Source organism: Chaetodon trifascialis, chromosome 16 (assembly GCF_039877785.1).
Source record: "Chaetodon trifascialis isolate fChaTrf1 chromosome 16, fChaTrf1.hap1, whole genome shotgun sequence".
NCBI classification, from domain to species: Eukaryota; Metazoa; Chordata; class Actinopteri; order Chaetodontiformes; family Chaetodontidae; genus Chaetodon; species Chaetodon trifascialis.
Window position 1 is genome coordinate 2,560,220 of NC_092071.1, and position 18,434 is coordinate 2,578,653.

At 42.7% G+C, this 18,434-nt stretch overlaps 1 protein-coding gene across 2 annotated transcripts in view; it reads right to left on the bottom strand.

Annotated features, from left to right (window-relative positions):
* doc2b (double C2-like domains, beta) overlaps positions 1 to 18,434 on the bottom strand; it is a 111,442-nt gene that overhangs the window by 32,084 nt on the left and 60,924 nt on the right. Inside the window, exons 3-4 of one of the 2 annotated variants that reach the window (XM_070982732.1) lie at positions 16,705 to 16,728; positions 5,476 to 5,550 (exon numbers count right to left, since the gene is read on the bottom strand). In XM_070982732.1, coding sequence (XP_070838833.1) covers positions 5,476 to 5,550; positions 16,705 to 16,728 — 99 coding nt within the window. The remainder of the gene's footprint in view (positions 1 to 5,475; positions 5,551 to 16,704; positions 16,729 to 18,434) is intronic. The other variant, XM_070982733.1, reaches the window with a different exon arrangement.

Genomic DNA, 18,434 nt, shown 5'->3' on the forward strand with positions numbered 1-18,434 from the left:
TGTTTGGATGAAGTGTGTTTCACAATGATGAAATGACTGTTTCTGTAAATGGTGTCTTGTGGTTAGCGGCTGTCTTCTGTTTAAAAGGATAAAATGCTTTCACTAAAAGGTCTATCTCTGTGGGGATCTTTGCTAAAATGTAGTCAGACGCTTAGAATAACAATCTGAAACTATCAGTGGCAAAAACACTGTCAGTGGACGTACTTTGACGGTGTGCAAACACCCAAAGGAACCATCTGCAGTGCTCTCACTCAATGCTGGACCAATTTCAAAAACAGTTATCCCCATTAGTCAACTAGAGAAAAAACATGTAAAAATACAGTCCATAAAAACACAGGTATTATTTGACCAAAATTTCCCTCACTGAAATCTTCTGGGACACGTGGACAGAAACTCTGCATGGAATGAAAATGTCAAATTTTCTGGAAAAATATTTTAAGTATATATACACACTGGTCCTTTAAGCTAACTAACACGTCATGATGCACAACAGATTCGCAGGCAACAAAGCAAACACTGCTACTTCAACATCACCAGCTGAGACCATCAGCTAAGAACATGCTAGCTAATAACATGTTAAGCTAGCTAACATGTTTCCATCAACAGCAGCATTCTGCTCAGGCCATCAAAAAAAACAAAAAACTGAAGAACTGTCAACTGCCAACATGCTAGCTTACAGCATGCTAAGATAAAAAACATGCTGCAATCACAGACACAACAATAATTAATTAACAGCATCGTCGCTTAAATCCATCACAACCCGACAATTACAGGAACTGTTCAACATTTTTGCCTTCTGTCTCTTTTCTATGGATTAAGCAGAGAGCTGGCTCAGGACATGGCTAGCCTACTATAGCTTAGCTTCAAAGGGTGGTTGCACACGTTTAACCTTCTGAAGCAGGGATTCTCAAACTTATCAATCAAAGGTTTGCATCTGATTTTCAGTCAAGGTCAGACGTCTGGAATGATTAGCAATCACAAAATAACATTAAATCAATTAACGTCACACCTCTTGTGATTGTGCCAGCATGAAACTGAGGCGGACAGGGCTCAGACAGTTGGTCCATATTTATTCCTGACTCAGACACATTCTGACATCTACATTTACGCTGACAGAATCAGCGTCTGAGAGAAAAGGAGACACACTGTTTATCTGTGATTCAGAAGCTGAAAGCAAATTCTCTGCTGTAACGTTAATGTGCAAAATCTGCAGCAACAACACACAACGCCGTCTCCAGCAGTTAACGTCACCACAACAACGATGTCAACGGTATCAGATATCAGCCGTATTAAAACCACGTTCCTCTGAGAAGAGGATCTCTGGGAATGATCTCCAGCTACACTTCATATTCAACATCACCAACAATTTATTGCTCAATGGAAAACAGAAAACATTACGCTTATTAACGTATTGTTGTCCAAGTTTTTCTAAGGAGACACTGTGGGAGCCAGACATTAAAAAACATTTATTTGGGTCTAATTAATCTGAATCCAGTTAATGTTGCTTTTATGATTATATCAGCCTGAATGGACTGAAAAAATACAGGAAATTTAATGGTATCAAAAACACTCTCAAACCTCCAAAAACGAGGAAGTCAATTAACATTATAAAAACACAAAACCCACAGTGCAGCTACCAATGAATGAGCCCTTATCTCAACAAAGAACTCCTCTTCAGGGTCCCAGGAAGCAAACAAAAACACTCAATACAAGAGCAGGCCAGCAAAAACGAACCCAGGTGACGCCTCTTGTGTCTAATCGACAAGCTTGGTGACTCTCCGTGAGTACTGGCTTCTGCTGATCAGGTGAAAAGCTAATCGTTGATCGCTGTAAGGATGAACTGGACCTCTTCCACTGCTTAGTAACATTAGATCCCTGAATTCATTAATACTCTGCAGGCTGGTCGGGAAGCTCTGGTGCACTGAATGTGCCGCTATTTGATGAAATGTGGTTGCATGCAAGAACTATTCTTGACGGACATCAGCGTGTCCATCCGGCCAGTGTTTATGTGCGCCATCTTTGGGTTGCTTTGATGTTGTTGTTGGGTTTGGCCACCTCATTGTGCCGGTATGCTCATCAGGAAACAGCTCCAGCATTGACTCCCCTTAAAACCACACACTGTCATTTTCAGTTTGTTCCTGCAACGTATAACATGTTTGTCAGCTTCGGAGGTGCTGGTGGGTGTTTTTCCCACATTGGACAGATGTTTGTTTTATCACAGGATAATGAAATCTGATGCTGATTTAGTAAACAATGAATGAATCATAACTATTAAAAACTGCGTTAATCCTGTCAAAAGCCATACTTCACACGCTGAAGGCAACAGCAATTATCTTGTGAGAAATTGAATAAAATTTCCTTTTAGGACAAATGAAGTGATGATTCACTACTGACGTAATTGTGTGTCATTTAATTTCAAAGGTTTGGAGTATTTTTAGCCTCCAACCACAGCAAGGGAGTAGGTGTACATGGTATTATCAATGAATTCTGTTGTCTTCTTTCTGAGCAACACTTTGTCCTCATCTTTATTTTTACAGAGTCAACAGCACAAAGACTTTTACAGCGTGTGTTTTGCTGTGTAAACAGCAGTCTGTGGGTATTCTTTCTGTAAGGACTGAATCATTTGAATCATCCTCAGGCTGCGATGAATATACTCAGCAATCTGGTCACTAGTTGAGGCGAAATCTTGCCCTGGACCGAATCTGCTGGACGGATACAATCACAGACGATGTCTCCAGTTGGTGGATTTCTCCTGTAACTCGAGCGATTAAAGGGGAGGAGCTGTCCAATTCAGACCAACAGCAGGCAGACGGTTGATTTGTTTTATGGGTCTGCTCCATGTGTTCTGTGACAATTATTACGCTATTGTTTCATTACAGTTGTCAGGTCCCCGCTCTCTCACTTTCTGGCTAATTGCACATTCTCACTAATTAGTCCATTTTTAAATTTCAAGAAAACAAATTGTGCCACAACAACGCACCGTCAGTGTCTGCACACATGGCGCAGTCTGTAATTTACAGCGCTTGTGCGCTTGTGCGTGATTAAAGTCACAAGGCATTGTCTCGCTGAGTATACAGTGGACAAAGATGCACTGCTGACGATAAACAGTGGCATATGTACGGCAGACATGATGCCAGCGTCCGTCTGTCTGCAGAGATCTAACAGCCTCGGTTTATTCTGGGTCTGCGGCTCAGAGTTTAGAGATCCAGAAGAGCCTCAGCATTGACTGATATGTGGAGAATAAATGTCTCTCAATGTCACTTAAACAAATACGTTAACTCAAGTGCTGTACTTAAGTACAACTGTGATACACTTGTAGATTAATTGAGTACTTCCACTTCATGCCAGTTCATACTTTGTACTCAATTCGGGGAGAAATATTGTGTTTTTATTTGTTTACTTGTCTCATAAGGATGCTTGGTCAGGCACTGGGTACCTTTTAGTGCCATGTTAGCAATGATAAATATGCCTGACTTTAAAAATAAAGATTGCTTTGCTTCAGATTAGGCATCCTAACTGCTTGGGTAGTTTAAGAAAGATCATGGAATTGCTTGAAATAAGTAAGCTAGATAGCACGTTACTTCAGTTACAAAAGAAATCAAACACGACTCAAACTCCTGGATGAAAGCCTCCAGCTTTAAGGCAGCCGCACTGACTGTAAATCTGAGTATGAATTCAACAGGTTTGCAGTAATACCAGCAGCTCTGCAGTTTTCCTTTGACAGCTTCCTCTATGAGCATCACTCACAACATTTCTAAATGGCTCCTGCTGTGGAGCTGTTTCCTCCATCGTGTATGCTAGGTCTCTAAAAACCTTTCAGGCTGGTGTTTCGCTTTTAGCCATGTTAATTATTGGGCTCTAGCAATGCCCGTCTGTCTGCTGCTATTGTTTCAACACTTGTGTCTGAAGACGGACCACACCCAGCTGTGTAGTCAGGTGTGGTTAGAAGTTCAAGGTGTGCAATGCAGGTGTGCATTACTTCCTTACTCTCAAGTTTCATATTTTAGAGAACAGTCATTTTGACTCAATCAGCTCAGATAATCTGAGCCTAAGCACAGCTCAGACTGACCAAATGCAGCTAGACTCATGGAAAATGAGGCTGACACAGTGAGTCTAAGTGAGTATCACACAGAGGATGTGTGTGTTTACAGTACAGCAGACACACAATGTTTGTCTTGCATAATGTTAGCACACAATTTTCCCACGTATCAACGCCTGCCGATGCATAAAGAATGACCCGACACACATAACTGCAGTTTCAAGTCGAAGCCGAAGTTCAGTGCCGCTGACAGTTACAAGTTTACATCGAATGAATAAATGAGATGAGTTTGAAAAGATATGAGCAGAAAGGGAGATGTGAGTCAGGTAGAAGGATAACCACAGCTTTAGCTTTCAATAAGCTGCTTTAGTGGAATCGACTCATTCACAGGATCTATATTAGATTTGAGGACTTTAATGAAAGGATTAAATCAACTTCACGGCCTCCCTGTCAGAAGCAGGCAAATCAAATAATTCATTGTCTTACATAAAACAACCATCCGCTTTAAGATGCATTTCCACCTTTGATTCACGTGTGTGCACTTTGTTGATGGTATCAGTGGAGAAGCAGCGACTGGGATCCAACATGTGGAGACCCGCGGGACCTTTCATGGCTCTTACACAACAGATCATAAGTTACGTCTCTTTGAGTGCGTCTGCTTTCGACACCGAGCAGACCGAAGCTGGGCTCGCAGCGTGACCGTAAGAGGCACGGCCTTCACAAGTGAAGCACATCATTGGTACGCGGGCACATGAGGTCGTTCAGTTAATGTTGTTTACATTGACGAAGCTTTGCACTGCCATACCCTCACTGCGCTGCTCCCCGGATCATGAAGTACATTACTAGCCTTATTCTCATGTGGTCTGTTTTCAAGCCCTGAGAAAACCACAAGAAGGGCTCCACACAAAATGCACATGTATCCCTCAAAACTCAGACTTCAGGGAATGTTGCTGACTCATCAAAGCTCATTTCCAGTTAATCCACGTATAGACTCCCCTCACCGTTCCAGTGACAGACTGAAAGACGCCAAGCAACGTTTAAAACAGTCTATGACCATGTTAGCACTTCACAATGTTTCTGTTGCTGCTTGATAACATTTTGGAAAGATTGATATGAACTCTCATGTTTGCACATTATGCACAGAGCTGCAGTCAAGACAAGTTTAGCTTGGTTTGCATAAAGACTGGAAGCAGGTACAAACAGCCAGTTTCTCTTTAGGTTCCATTGCAATAAATTTGATAAAATGTCTTAATATTTGAGAGCTTTAGAGTTACTGGTAGGTGTAGCCTATTATTTCCCTTTGTACAGAGCCTGCTTCCAGTCTTTATGCTAAGCTAGGCTAAACTGCAAAACCTTATCTGCAGTAAATCCACGGCACAGCACCGACTTCTCTTTAATTGGAGCACAGATTCATTATTTCGTCACACGGCACTCACCTTGCTGGCTCCTGGCAGTAGGTGCAGTTTGACGTAAGGGTCGGAAAGCCCGTTGTAGTCCATTGGCTTGAGCCCCTGTGAACGAAACCCAGACAAGTCGTCATGAATGTGAAGATTAAAGTGCACCCCATAAAGTCAGGAGGTCACAAAAACATTCAGATTCATCCTCTGGAACCACAAATATCCAGAAGAAATTTAATTAAAATCAGTTTAAATATCTTGTACACAACAAAAAGTATTTGTTCTGACGGTAACGCAACAGGAAAGGTAAGGGGGCTTGTTTAGAAGTGGTAATTTGGATGTGGATAGCTTAAAAACGTGAAATCCGTCCATTAAAAACATATAAAAGTCTCTTCCTCTGCGCCTTCACGTCTTGAGCTGTAGATGTGCTTCACATGCCACTTCCTGTTTCCTCTATGAATCAATACATCAGCTCTCTGTCGCTGAGGTGTGTGAGATATCCAGCACAGCACCACCTCAGCGGGAAAGACCCTCCTCACCACCCCGAGAAACAAACGGGCCGAATAAAGAGGCTCTACGTTCCTTAGAAAAGGGAATCAATGAGACTCGTAGAAGGAAGGGGCTGTAAAGGTCACTCCTGTAGAGTTAAAGGTCTGAAAGACGGAATGAACAGAAGAGCTGAAGCAAACTGCACTTACACTGTTTCCTCCTCTTTGTTTCATGTCAGCTTAATGAAAACTTAAAGTAGATCCACAGATGAGTGTTTTATACACGTTTTAGCCTTATGAAAATGAGTTTTTGACATTCCACCTGTACACTCACAGATTTCTCATAAGGTCCAGAGACATGATCCTTTAAAACCTCTTTAAAAACATGAAAATACTGCTTATTAACCGTAAATTAAACAGAGTGACTGACCAACATAAATTAGTAGTAAGATGAGTGGATGCACAAATTCTTAACGAGCTGAATTCTATGCAAATTAGTTAAAAAAACAACAACCACAAGTAACCACAATGAGTCTGGAACAATTAAATTAAAGGGAGTTTAAAGGTCTTTAAAGGGGCACTGCAGCCATTTCCTTCCACAAAACTGAAGCAGTGGAGGCCGAGATGTTCAGATTTTCATGAGTCAAGCTCTAAAAACACTGGGTCCTACATTTCCCATCATGCAACTAAGAGGATAAACTGGGGGGTAAACTGTTCAGAACGTATTAAAATACACAAAGTAGCTACAAGAAATGCAGTATATATACCTTAAAGTGCAAGAGGTTTGCAATTCAGGGGTAATAAAAACCCAGAGAAAATATCAAATTGCTGTGAATAAATACAAAAGCAACCACGAGGTAAGAAATAAAATGTCCTCATAGTGTGAGAGGTTTACTCTCAGGAGCCTCGGGGAACGTCTTCTGCTCCTTTTAAAGCGCTCACATTCAGAGGGGAGCTGTCTGAACCTCCTCCCCGATGACATTTCCTCAAAGACGCGAGCTGCCGGCCGAGACTCGTCTCTGACAACACGCAGAGCCTTTTGGTGAAGCCCAGCTTTAGAAATTTAACAGAGGTGGGAGAGAGCGGCCGGTCACGTTCGAGGCAGCCTTGACTATGCTCTCTAATTGCGTTTGTGTCAGCGGCAGAAAAAAGAAGCTCGCTCAGGTTCGGCAACAGAGGTGTAAAAACTGAACTTTAAATAGCAAATTTCACCTTTCACTGTTACAAGATCTCCTATATGGTCCTACTTGAGGTTTACAGAGATTACAGTACAGAGAACTTTACACCCTTAAGAGATTTAAAGAGCTTGACGGAGGAGAAAAAGGAGAAAGTCCAAATCTAAGTGCAGGTACCTGCACCGCATACATAATACAACAGTATATGGACGGGGTTTGGCATGGAGATATTGGACAACTTTAATGTACATGTCCACAGTACAAGCATATGTTATACTATGTACATAAGCATAAACTACTTTTTAAGGTCCATGATGCATGAATACGTGAAAACAGCAGCAAACAGGGAGACTGGGAAGTTAACTTTAATTCCACGTACTTTAGAACAAAGTAGCTGTAAATGAGCTCCACCTCAGCAGTAAAACCTGCTTTATTATTAAAGCGTTTGCAATAATAATCTAATGATATAATATATAATGGTAAAACAATCACAGGGGACGCTGAGTACTCCTCTAGCACACCCTCCTGATTATACTTTTAGATTTCCAGTGGAGGACTTTTACTTGCAGTGGTGTGGTTCTACACTTCTGCTTCGTTTAAAGATGTGAACACTTCCTCCAGCGCTGCCTAATGATAATAACGTGAAGCAGGCTGCAGTGCTCTTTGTTCCTGTAGGCTGAATGAATTCAAAGACAAATCAGAAACAGGGTTCAATATCAGCTTGAAATTAGATATCAGCAATTCTGCAGATGTATTTCCTCACACAATAAAAACAGTGCTCGGAAATCAGCGTTTCAGTCATCCTGCAGAAAACGTGAGAGTCTGTGCAAGTTGATTTTCAGGCTCTTCTGTATGGCGTTCTGGAGTTTCCAGGCTTCCATCAGTGAGAAATTGTTATCTGTGCTTCTTCTATAATTGATTTCACCCTGTGTGATTGCGGAACACTGGTGCAAGTCCTGATTTTCAGGGGCAGCACAACCGACCTGCAACATGCAGTATATTATGGTTTGTCTAAAAATGTTCTTTTCATTTCTCTGATCCTTCTGAGGGAGCGTCATGAGGGGCTTTTCACGGTGGCTTCAAGGTCTACAGGGCTTCTGTTTAAAGTCGTGTCCGCTGTGATGGAAAATTCATGTAATCAATATTAGATATGTCGTCGTCAGGGCTGTTGGAGGAGGCAGTGTCAGGTAATGCTGCAATATTTACCATCTCTGCCATCAATGTCTCGCACTGAATCCTAATTTGTCCACCGTGGTTTACAATGTTCTTGGTGGATAATGGGAGGAAAAATAAAACAGCCCTGATTTGCAAATCCTTTGACCTGTGTTGAGCTGAACACGGCACAAAGACATGCAGTGTTCAAACCAATAAACTGCTTTTGTAAGTCAACTCATTCTGAATTTGATGCCTCTAACACGTCCCAATAAAGCTGCGACAGCGGCCTGTTTACCACCGTGTTACATCACCTTTTCTTTTAACAACACTCAGTAAGGCTTTGGCAACTCGGGTCACTAATTGTTGAAGTATGAAAGTGAAATCCTTTGCTGTTCTTGCTTGATATACGGCTTCGCTTGTCGTATCTTGTGCTTCATGATGCTGCAGACATTTTTAATGGGAGATGGGACTCATACCTACACCCTTTCACTACGAAGCCACTCGCTTCGCTTGGCATTGTCATACCAGAACAAGTAAGGACATCCCTGAAAAAGACGTCGTCTGGATGGCAGCGTGTTGTTCCAAACCTGCATGTACCATTTAGGATTAAAGGTGTTTAAGCTATCTTTGGCTTTAGCTACCAGCTGCCGTTAGCTAGTCAGCCCGGCTAGCCATGCAGCTAATGGCCCTGTTAGCTGACTCGGAGCTCGGAGCACCAGGGATTAATGGTGTTTACAACAGACCCGGGCTCAGCGGCCTCCCAGCGAACACGGCCGGACCAGGACCGAACAGATCCTCCATGACCAAAGGAGGGTCAGCTGATGACAGGGAAAAGAGCGCCAGGGCGATTTACAGCAGCTCTGACCAGGACTCTGACTTGGGGTCAATGGAGAGGAAGGACGGCCATTGCCAGCGTGGAAAAGCAGCTTCTAGAGCTGGAAACTTTTCAGATCTAACTCAGAGAACCAAACCACAGCTGGTTACTGGTGAGTTTTATTTTGCTTCTGTGTTTGGATGAAGTGTGTTTTCAATGACTTCGTTTGTTTTAGTTCAAGAAAAGACAGAAAAGGTGTAGGGTTGTATTTTTCTTCTGCTTCTTCTCTGAGCTGAGCGTTTCTGGATGTTGTTGACATGAGGTTCGCTTTGCATGGTCAAGACTTTGAAGTTGATGAGGTAAAACATTAAATATATCGCCTCTGCACTGTTTTCAATTGAGTATACGTCAGAACGGATTAGCAAATGATCCCATTGTGTTTCAGCCATCTTTTACGCAGTAAATTTAAGGTTTTAAATGATTGCAAACAACAGTTCTAAGTCTAATAGAAACAGACATATATATGAGGAGTATCTTAATATGAGCACTCACTTGTTACTGCAGTACACTCCGTCCCATAGAGAGTGACACACACAGTAAAATCAAATCCTGGGTAATAAACCATATATATTAGCATGCAGGACAAAGAATAATAAGGCTTAGCAGCCCTATGGCTTTATAATCTCTCAATAAAAAGATTTCATTTCTCTCCTGCCAAATACTGAAGATTTCACATCACTGAAAAAGAGAAAATTCTTTATTATGAGCCTGGTGCCATTATTTTAATTGCCCCCTGTCTTTATGGTTCTTTCTTTAATGGACCAAAAAGGGAAAAAACAAAACAAATATGACGTCTATTCACCCACAATTATCAGGCTTAATAGAGGAGCTCGGCTCAAAGCCCAGCACTCAGCAGGAATTACTGGCAGCAAAATGACACACTCAACTGTGTCTCTAATAGGCAACACCACTGCTTTAGATCCCAGAGCCACGGCGACACTAATTTCTTCAGCTGACGCTCATAAACATCCACATTTTGATCGCGCATAGGCCACGTCGGATGCAGTTTGCTCCCTGACATCTCAAGAAAAGACTCCAGATGGAAGAGACCGCATTATAAAAACAGACAATTCAATCAGTTTAGGAGGAAACTAGATGACAGGTACTTTCTCTGGGTCCCTCTGATTTCATTTAAGTGTCTCACAGAGACAGTTATGGCTGCAGACAGTGAGGTATCATTTCAACAGCGCTGAAACTGTTCTGAGATCAGGCAGCTCGTGTCCTTCTGGGATTTTGGTGTCGCTGTGGTTTTAAAATCAAGAGTACGCGAGGTAATGAAAAAGTTGCTTACGTGACATTGTGTTAGAGCAACTGACAGTGATCCATGCTAAAGAGTTAGCAGCTTGGAGGACAAACACAATGGTCTGTTGGCTATTTGATGCTGAAGAGATTCACCGGATGTGCACTGTACTGCCTGCATTGATGCTGCGTCAAAACTACTTGGTTGTGTTCAGGAAACGGTCGTGGTTCGAATAAGTATGTTAGTTACGAAAGTTTAGCATGTTGTACCTGAGGCTATGTATGCACGTGACAATACGTACATGACTTAAGCACATTACGCAAGTTAACTTGCGTATGTAAATTTAAAACTTAACCTAGCTTTGTTAGTTAGGTATGTTACTTTATGAACATGAAGTTACGTACATTACTTATGTACATTAAGCTATGTACATTACTTACGTACATGAAGTTATGTATGTTACTTACATACATTAAGTTGCATATGCTGCTTACGTACATTAAGCTACGTATGTTACGTACATTAAGTTATGTATGGTACTTACATGCATTGAGTTACGTACATTACTCCATCCATCCATCCATCCATCCATCCATCCATCCATCCATCCCGACCTCCTCCATACATGGATGCTGTTGCTCTTTATACTACAAACGTATACTGCATTTGTCCGTTACTCCTGTCATTATTGCCCCTTGTTGGTACTTCACCTTCATACAGGTGTGCTCTTCATGCCCTGGTGAGGCGAAACAAGGCTCTGAGACGCTGTCCACTAGTGGATCAGAGGGTTTATTCCATGCTTTGGTGTGATACTGGGCTGAATGTTCTGATGTGTTTTAGAACAGTGGTGAAACGGAGTCATCTTAGACGGCACTTTGTCGTGTTTTATCTACCTCTGCGACATCCTACAGGCACTGCTGCAGAGTTTCTTTCAGACACGGCGACACCATGCCGGCCCTGAGGCCAGCAGCATCTTAGGACGTGTCAACGTATAAATACACCAACAGGTGTTTGAATCAATGTTGTGACATACTTTGCTGCCCACACAGCAGCAGATGTTACTGCATAAAGAAACATTATTAATTCTTAATGCAAAATCTGAATATGTTGACATTAAAAAACAGAAATGCTGTAAACCTGCATAGTTAACTAACCCTCATCATGCTTAACAAAGCTGATATTTTATGATAGATGATAACAGATTGATGTTGAGTTTAAGCATAATTTTAGGGGACCTTTAGATTTCATATTTTCTATGCTAGAAATCGTGCAGAGGAGGTGGAAGGACTGCCTGCAGGTTTGCTCTCTGGCTTCATTCAGCAAACAACAACTCAATTAATAATGCAGGAGAATGTGTTTGGAGCCTGAGAGACAAAACCTGGGGCAAAAAAGGCCACTAAATACTCTGTGCACCGCTCCTCGCTGCTCATTACGCCTAACCACTGTCAGTGCAAGCTAATTAGAGCTTATCAACATTTTGATCAGCTCTCTTCTCTCATCAGCGGAGACTTTGGCAGCTGGACAGTCGGAGGACAACATTTGGAGAGATTTTAGGTAGAGAATCAAACAAGCTGTAAAGGTGCAGGAGGCTTTTCAAAGTCCCTCCAGCATCAACTGAATGACGCTCACATGTGTCGAATGTGACGTGAAATAGCAGCAGCTACACATTCAAACACTGATCCTGATATTCTGACACATACCGTAGTGTCAGCTCAGTTTTGTTGCAGCTTCTGATGAAGATTATTCAGGTGTCAGCAGCCATTGCCAGCAAATGTTTATCTAGCTGTTTTGCAGATTACACAGATATCTGGCTGTTGCTGCAGTGTATGACAATATTTGGTTTGCAAGCCAGCTCGATATCAGTCAATATACTATATTTACCAGCACTTGTATAAAATGACTTCAATGAACGCATGTGACTGCATGGAATTACCAGATGTGGGACAAAAAGAAAAATGTTGACAACATGTTGAACTGGATGTGCGAGTAATGTAGTACAATGAGCAGCTGTGTATTTTTTATCCTGCTAACTCACGTCCCCATCTTTCTTTCATGATCGTTAAATATTCATTCAGATATTGCCAAAGGCCTTTGTTTGTTTGCATCTGCAGAGAGCAGCGCTGGTAAAATGATGAACTCGCACTTAGACGTGAAAGAAAAACGATCCATGTGTGTTGAAATTTGTTTTGATGGTCGAGTCGTGAGTTGCCGGAGGGTTGAGCCGCGCTGCCGGGAAGCACGTCTTATTTTGAAAGTTTTCTGAAAGGTGAAACGTTTTATTGTGTGGCACAGTACTGAGGACCTCTTAAGCACAAATGTGGGGGTTATTTCATATATAATTTATACATATTTCTGTGTTGTACACTTGGTAGGCCTGCTGAAAAACAAATAATACAAACTGCTTCAATTACAGTCAAACGCGCGTGCACTGAGGCGTGTCTGCAGCCCTGCTCCCACACTGACGACTGGAAAACTCATCCACAAAAACAAGGCGAGGGGCTTCTGCAGCGCCTCGAAAATGAGGCGTTACAACACAGTCAACATTCACTTTGCAACCCCAATCTCTGCGCCAGCCGTGACCCTTTCTCCTCAATCTTGTTCCTTATTTTCTGCTCCCTTATCCGAGCAGCGGCCCGGCTGAACTTAACACATAGAATATTTGGCAATATATAACATGCTTGATCTGAAACACTTTTTTTCCCGCCTGCAGAAAAGAAAAAACACAAACCAGCTGAGAGCTCAACACCTCGACTGCCTGGAACAGTCGTTTCTGCTGTCATGTGCTCCTCTGGGTGATGCAGGTTTTGTGTTTTCCACACAACAAAGTTATTGTGACGGCACTGCGACAGCTGATTGGTTAATGTGCCGTCTTCATCTGCCTCCATTGTTGCCTTCAGTGAACACCTGAGCTATCATTTCGGCGGAGGCGCGTTGTGTGGGGTTGGACGGGGATGAACAGACAGCTGCGTCATGCTGCTGATTGCGCGAGCTCACTGTGAATACTCTGTTGATCATAATTACCGAGGGTTGGAGAAAAATGACCAGTGCGACAGGCAGATGGGTAACATGCATCAGTGTATCCACACACCACCCATCTCACACATACTCATTCATAACAGCCTTTAAATGCTGTGAAATGAAGTCGAGCTGCCTTTGTTTGGGGAATTAGGAGCTTCCTTGGCATCGCTCAGAGGAAGTGAGGGGTGGAGTGGGTCTTGGCGTGTGTGCTGGTGTCGGTTTGGAGCTGGATTTGAACTGAAAACATCAAAATGAAAAGAAAGAAAGTCCTGCTTAAATACCGCAACGTGCATTCATGCACACAGACCATATGAAATCCAGAGCATATAAACCTCTGTGAGTTTCCACATGCTGCTCATTATGTTGCAGAAATATTAACGGTACGCGGCTCATAACCTGCTCTATGCATGGACTACAGTGAACCTACGACTCATAACTGAGGAGACTGTACTGCTGCTGTCATGAAGAAGAGACTTCCTGAAACCCTTCGTCTGTCAGGTTGGACTATTATCTATTAATATCATGTAGTCTGAATCTGGGAAAAGACATTGTCTCTCCCTGTCTTTAGTTCAGTCTTGTGCAAAACTAGACCAACAGAAAGAGTAATTCTTGGGTTTGTGGGTTTTACTTTTGTAGTTTTGGTCATTTCTCCTGTAAAAAAAATAACATTGAAGCTCTCAAACTCATTGCTGAACATCACCATATTTTAAAAAGTCACATTTCAGGTGGTCTTACCTTCAGTTTCACCCCCACATCTAAGTGGTTTAGATCAAGGAGCTAAACTGTGAGCATGTTTCCAACCTAACTGTCTGACTGTTTCTTGCCCCATTGAACATAATTTTATTGCTCCCTGATTTCAGCAATTTGGTGAGCACAATGTAATCATAGCGGATAAAAACCATGAAAATATGGGCTAAATTACAGGAATTATCATTATTCTGCCGCACAGTTATTGCATCATGATATTTTCTTTAGGAGGAACTTCATATTTTATTCCTGGCTGTTACACGCTGTAATATCCTCACACATGTGACAATGGCGCTCTGGTCCCTGGTGAGCGGCACACCAATGCAGAAAGCCATTGATCCTGTCAGTGATAACGATGATTCAGTGTGCTCGGGTCAGCGGGAGCGTTGGGGATTGAAGACTGATTAAGATTCATGGTTTGCACACCTCTAGCATCAACAGAAACAACAAAGATTTCATATTTAGTGGTCTGTGGTTTGGGTTAAACATACATTTTCTGATAAATACCAGATCCTGACAATCAAGGCATGAAAACCATTATTTTTCAGCAGCACAGCTGTATGTTTTTAGTCAAGCTGTTCATACAGCTGTTTTGGGTTTTTTTTCCCCATTCATGTTCATATATTTTCTGGTTACCATAATTCCCAAACAGGGATCAATAAGATTTCATGTTATCTATACAGGAAGCCTCAGAACAAACAGTTTATTCTGAGCTAATACTGCTCATGTGTATTTTCTAAGCCGTATGTGTCCCACATGGGTGCCTGTTTCCACAGTGCTATCAGCCTCTTCATCAGCCAGCGCATATGTCTTCATTACCATATCTGACCGGCCTTGTAGCACGCAGCTGGAGGAAGCATCAATCACTGGAGCAGCAGATAACAGGATGGATGAAACGGAGAATTGATCTCATCCAGGAGCTGACACGCAGTCATGTAAAAGAAGGGTTAATGCTTCAGGGGCCACCTGGGATCAGCGCAGGTGCTCAGGTCAAGGCTACTTGAGGCGATCCCGGAGTGATGGACGCAGGCGATACGGAGTCGGCAGAAGGGTCCCGTTCATCACCAATGACTGTCAGTGCTGATGATGGAGAGGCTTAAGGAGGAGGGGGCTGGAGGTGGAGGTTGTGTCGCGGGTCACGCTGGGACACATTAGTTTCAGCAGCGGTTACGTTATTGATAACGTGTCACTGATTGGCAGAGACGGGGAGAGAAGCTGAGGCAGCAGCTACCGGCTCTGCATGTGTGTTAACGTTAAGGTTAAAGGTGAGCAGCCGCAACGGAAAACACAGAACAACTGAAGAGAGCAGCATTTTAGTGTCAGTTCATCTGAATCAGACCCGTCCGGTTCACAGAGCCGCCATCTGCATTAGCTTTCAACATTTACTCTGCCGATGGAGGTGAACACGACGGCGTCCTTATCGCTATCTGCGTCCCGCTGTCTTCCACTCCACATCCTAATTTTAACAGAGTTTAGAGCATGTCGCGTGGTCATATTGGAAAAAATACAATCAAAGACTTAAATGCACTTGAATTTTAAGTGTGTTTGCTGACAGTCGCCACAGTGCAGCAGGGCCAACACATCAGACACAAGAACACTTCACACATCTGGAAACAATTCAAAACCAGCTGCAGTTGGTGGCGAGAAATCTCCAGAAAGATCTTTAAAAGTAAAATATAACATTTTTAAATTGTCAGTGGCTGTGCAATAATAATAATAATAATAATAATAATAATAATAATAATAACAATAATAAGGTTCAGTATATTGATTTGTTGCATAATAACAAAACAACACAGGATGAAGATAGAAAGGTGCCTGCACTTAATCATTTTGCTCTGATACAAGGTTTGTGCCGGCAGATATCAATTAACCTGGCAAAGCTTTGCAAACAGCAGAGTGTTTGTCAAAGGATTATTACTTAATTTGTGGGCTGGTGCCAGAACCACATACCCACTTTTCACACTTTCACATTTTTCCCAGTTGAAGGCAGCCCAGCGGTGCCCGCTGTGTAACACTGCAGGGGGTCACGATGTCCGTCAACACCACACTTAGTTCATTTTGTTATTTCCAGTGTGGATGCACGGCGTGCTCAAAAATAAAAAATTAGTGCAAAGCAACAATTTGCTTCAACAACTCGAGGCGACACTGGGAGGAAAAGGGAAAGCAGGCTCACCAGAGGCATGAAACAGAAAACAGCTAATCACAAGCGACGACCTGAACGACTCGTATCTGAGGATGGAGCTCGCCTCTAATTAATCTGCACACTGGCCGACCTCTCGGCCCTCTGTCGTCAGTCACCACAGTGCTTTCCAAGCTCTTGTCTGTTATCAGAGCGTTTGCTTTTAATCAGTGCGGAAACACAAAGAATTAAACATGAATTCATATGAAACATCACTCTGTACTAATGCCAAGTAAAGGAACCACATTCTAGTGAAGGGTCGGAGCTGAGGGGAGGTTACGGGGTTGATGGTGGTTTCGATCAGGGCTCGCAGGGTCTGGACGGTGGCTGAAGACTAAGGATTGATTGGTGGGGGCTGGTAGGGGTTTGGGCTTATCTCAGCGGCTTACCTTCTTGTATCTGGGAACAGGAAGCTGTTTTTTTTCCAGCAAACATAAAGCGGCGACACAGACGGTGAGAGCATGCAAGAGAGTAAAGTGGAGGAGAAAAAGAAAAATCACACTGAGCACGTGGAAAGCAACGTGAATTAACATGCAAATAAACAGGAAAAGAACAACTGATGGAGACTTAAAGGGAAATAAACAGAAGCCATCTGTATGCTTCCTGAGACGTTTACAGAGATCCTGTGGAAGAGCTGATTAAAGCTTTGCTGAATGTCTGTTTGAACAGTCACTTCCAGCACACACTTCTTAGTTCATGTACTTGCATTTGGCTTTAACTGAATTGCAGTTTGAGACGACAAGCAAACTCTGCGAGTTACAGAAACATCTTTGAATTGTTGATTGGATTTCAGGCCAGACTTCAGGATCACAATTCCCACATGAAGGCAGACAAATGAAGAAGTTTCAACACAGAAAATGTTAACAGTGGTTCATCTGACTGCGGCTTTCTGCTTAACAGACTTTTGTGTTGAACTGCACTGCTAACCTTTAAGCTGATGACGCACAAATGCAACAATAAACTCAACAAAAGGCTGTCAGAAAAAGCCTCAGTCCCAGCATTAACTGTTAAGATATGAATCACAATTGATTTTTGCTGTGGCCGTGACAGAGCAGCTACTCACTCCAGCCTTTCTGAAAAGACGTTCGATCGATATTTAGAACTGAAACGTGACAGGTTGAACAGCAAAAACGAAGCATTCATCAGATTTCTCAGGTGCTGCTGACATGCAGGGATCACAGAAGAAGACGAGTCGTTTTACGAAGACGTTTTATGTAAAACAAGCGACGTGAAAACAGATACGAACGACGATAATGAATATGAAAGAGCAAAAACATCTCCAAGAAACAAGCGGAGTGTGTGTGTGTGTGTGTGTGTGTGTGTGTGTGTGTGTGTGTGTGTGTGTGTGTGTGTGTGTGTGTGTGTGTGCTCCCACACACGAGTGCGTGGGCTCACAGGCCAATGAAAGGGCAGTCTGCAGAAGAAGAAAGAGAATGAAAGACTGCAGTGGAGTGTTAAGGTAGGTTGCAGTGTAGGCGGCGCAGAATAAACAGGTCTTGGATCTGCGATTGAATAGTGAGACAGCGTCTGATTCATGATAAAGGCAGGAAACGTGCTTTTCTGTGAAGGGTGGTGCTGCCTCAGTTAAACCGTCTCCATGCTGCTATTTGCTTTAATAAGCGTGGGAGGACGGGGAGGGACAGGACAAGGTGTGACTGCACTTAAAGACAGGAAGCAAAAGAGCGACGTATTCAGGACAGGAAGTCAACTCGAAGCCTCGTAAAGCTCCAGAGCAGCGAGTGAAAAACAGGAATACTCCGACAGAACATCACAGTTTACACTTTCATCACCTCTGTCAACTACAAACAAATTTATTTTGGAAAATGACTTTGTGTCACTGTCGTTCCTGCGCGGATATCCAGATAAGCCTGACAGACTGTTTGTATGCCGCTAATCTAAAACAGCAAAAACAGAAACGTGTTGCAGCGTCAGTCACACAGCCGCTGGTTCCAAAAGCAAATCAATCCCAATAGACCCCCACGTAAAAATGGCAACATTTACAGCCTGGTACAAAAAGCCATGGGGTTCACATTTGTGTGTTTTGTTTCGTGAATCATCACGGTGATGGTCTGTGGTTATTTTGGTAGGATAACGACCAACCTGACCCAAACCCCCCTGA